The sequence below is a fragment of the Arachis ipaensis genome, chromosome B05 (genome assembly GCF_000816755.2).
Source record: "Arachis ipaensis cultivar K30076 chromosome B05, Araip1.1, whole genome shotgun sequence".
Lineage (NCBI taxonomy): Eukaryota > Viridiplantae > Streptophyta > Magnoliopsida > Fabales > Fabaceae > Arachis > Arachis ipaensis.
The window spans coordinates 141,940,039-141,941,917 of record NC_029789.2 but is presented as its reverse complement, the minus strand read 5'-3'; the positions used below and the strand labels follow the sequence as shown (position 1 = coordinate 141,941,917).

Sequence of the window (1,879 nt, the reverse complement as noted above, 5' to 3'; positions counted from 1 at the left end):
ATTATATACCTTTTTTTTATCCTATCTTCCTCAGTTGCTCTTCTTATTCTTTTCATTTTTTTAGGTGTTTCTATTTATATTTTTTAGAATTTTGCTTATTAGTACACTTGTAGCAATAAAAAGAGGAAAGATTTTATAGATAAAGCAAATTTCTATACATTTATTATCATTGAAAATCCCAAAATCTTTCTTTTTAAAACAAGATCCTTCTAAAATCTGATTTTATAAATAAACAAATAAATAGTAGCTACAGTACCAACGGTCCCAAGGGATATGGCATTATTGAAGAAAAGAATAATGCTGAGAACGTGACCAGCAAGAGGGATTAATTATAATGTATAGCATTCTTTCTAAGACCCTACAAACCTAACATAGAGAGACACAAACTCACTAGAAAAATATTCACACCCAGAAAATAAATAAATAAAATAAATAACCTTCCAAAAGCTGACGGCGTTTGCTTCCATATAAGGAAAGTTAAAGATTCATTCTTAGGAATCGATATTGTTTTTTTATACTCACAACACCAACATGCACCAAAGAGAAAGAAAAAAAAAAAAGCTGACCAAAAGAATTGTATGTTGCTTCTAGCTGAAACAATGGATTGGGATAACATTACCTCTTCAAGCAACCACTCTTGATGCTACAATAGCCACTTCATAGCAAAGTTTTAGAAGAACCTTGGAGTGAGACAAAGCAAAACAAGAAACAGAGTTAGAGTTAGAGCTAGAGAGAGAGCTTCAATGGAGAAAGTGGTTGTGGAAAACCTTTGGAATGGTGACAGAGATGCACAAATTCAAGCAGCTATGGAGCTAAGCAGATTTAGTAGTAAGCAAAGGCACAAGTTGGGAGAAAGTGGAGTCTTGGTTCCTCTGGTTTCCATGCTTCATTCTGAAGACTATGAAGCCATTGAAGCTTCTCTCTGTGCTCTACTCAGTCTTGCATTCGGCAGCGAACGGTTAGTTCATTCGCCTTCAATATTCAATGCAAGTTTCTTTCAGTTCTTGTGAAATCTTTTCTCAAGATTGCATTTAGCCAGGAACAATTCCAAGATCAAGAGTAAATTATAAAAGAACAATCATTGATTAGTGGTTACTAAAGATTATTATTTCTCATTAAGAGGATTATCTAGATGAAATAAAACAACCCAACCCAAGATAGTATAATGAGGTTGATTAAAAAGTTTGAACTTTTTAACTACCCCATGATTCTTTTTTTTTTTTTTTTCTGTGGGACTAAGGAATATGTTCTTGGTAATAATGCTAGCCATTGGTTAATGGTACATTCTACCATCATGATTCTTTAATCTTTGGCATAAAGTAATGTTTAAAAACAAAGGGAGAATCATAAAATTTCCTTCTGATGTAAGAGTGCCTTTCAAAAAGTTTCCTTAGCAGTTAGTGAAATCTCACCGGTATCTTCTATCACAATTTGTACAGAAACAAGAGAAGGATCATCAAGTGTGGAGCTTTGCCAGTTCTGCTGAATCACCTTCACTCTCAAAGCCAAACAGTGGTGCAATTGACAGTAGCAGCCATGCTAACCCTCTCATCCTGCAAGGCAAATAAGGTTGCAATTGCTTCATCCGGTGCTCTACAACACTTGGCTGAATTTGTAAATAGCGGTGACATTCAGTTACAGCTTGATGTTGTGGCCACAATCCACAACCTCTCAACCTGCGAAGAGATTGTTCCATTAATCATTGCTTCTGGCATTATACTTTCATTGCTTGAACTGGTCCACAACTCTGTGAAATCATCTCCGCTGGGTGAAAAGGCGATTGGTTTGCTCGAAAATATTGTCTCTTCATCGGAGAGTGCACTTTGTGAGGCTGCTAGTGTTGGTGGGGCAATTCGGATACTGGTCGAGACTATTGAAG

The 1,879-nt window shown here is 35.9% G+C and overlaps 1 protein-coding gene across 1 annotated transcript in view; it reads left to right on the top strand.

Annotated features, from left to right (window-relative positions):
• The window catches only part of LOC107641363 (U-box domain-containing protein 3), a 2,429-nt gene continuing 766 nt past the window's right edge, over positions 217-1,879 (top strand). The window contains exons 1-2 of the mRNA XM_016344858.2: positions 217-958; positions 1,440-1,875. Coding sequence (XP_016200344.1) covers positions 744-958; positions 1,440-1,875 — 651 coding nt within the window. The 5' untranslated portion in view covers positions 217-743. The remainder of the gene's footprint in view (positions 959-1,439; positions 1,876-1,879) is intronic.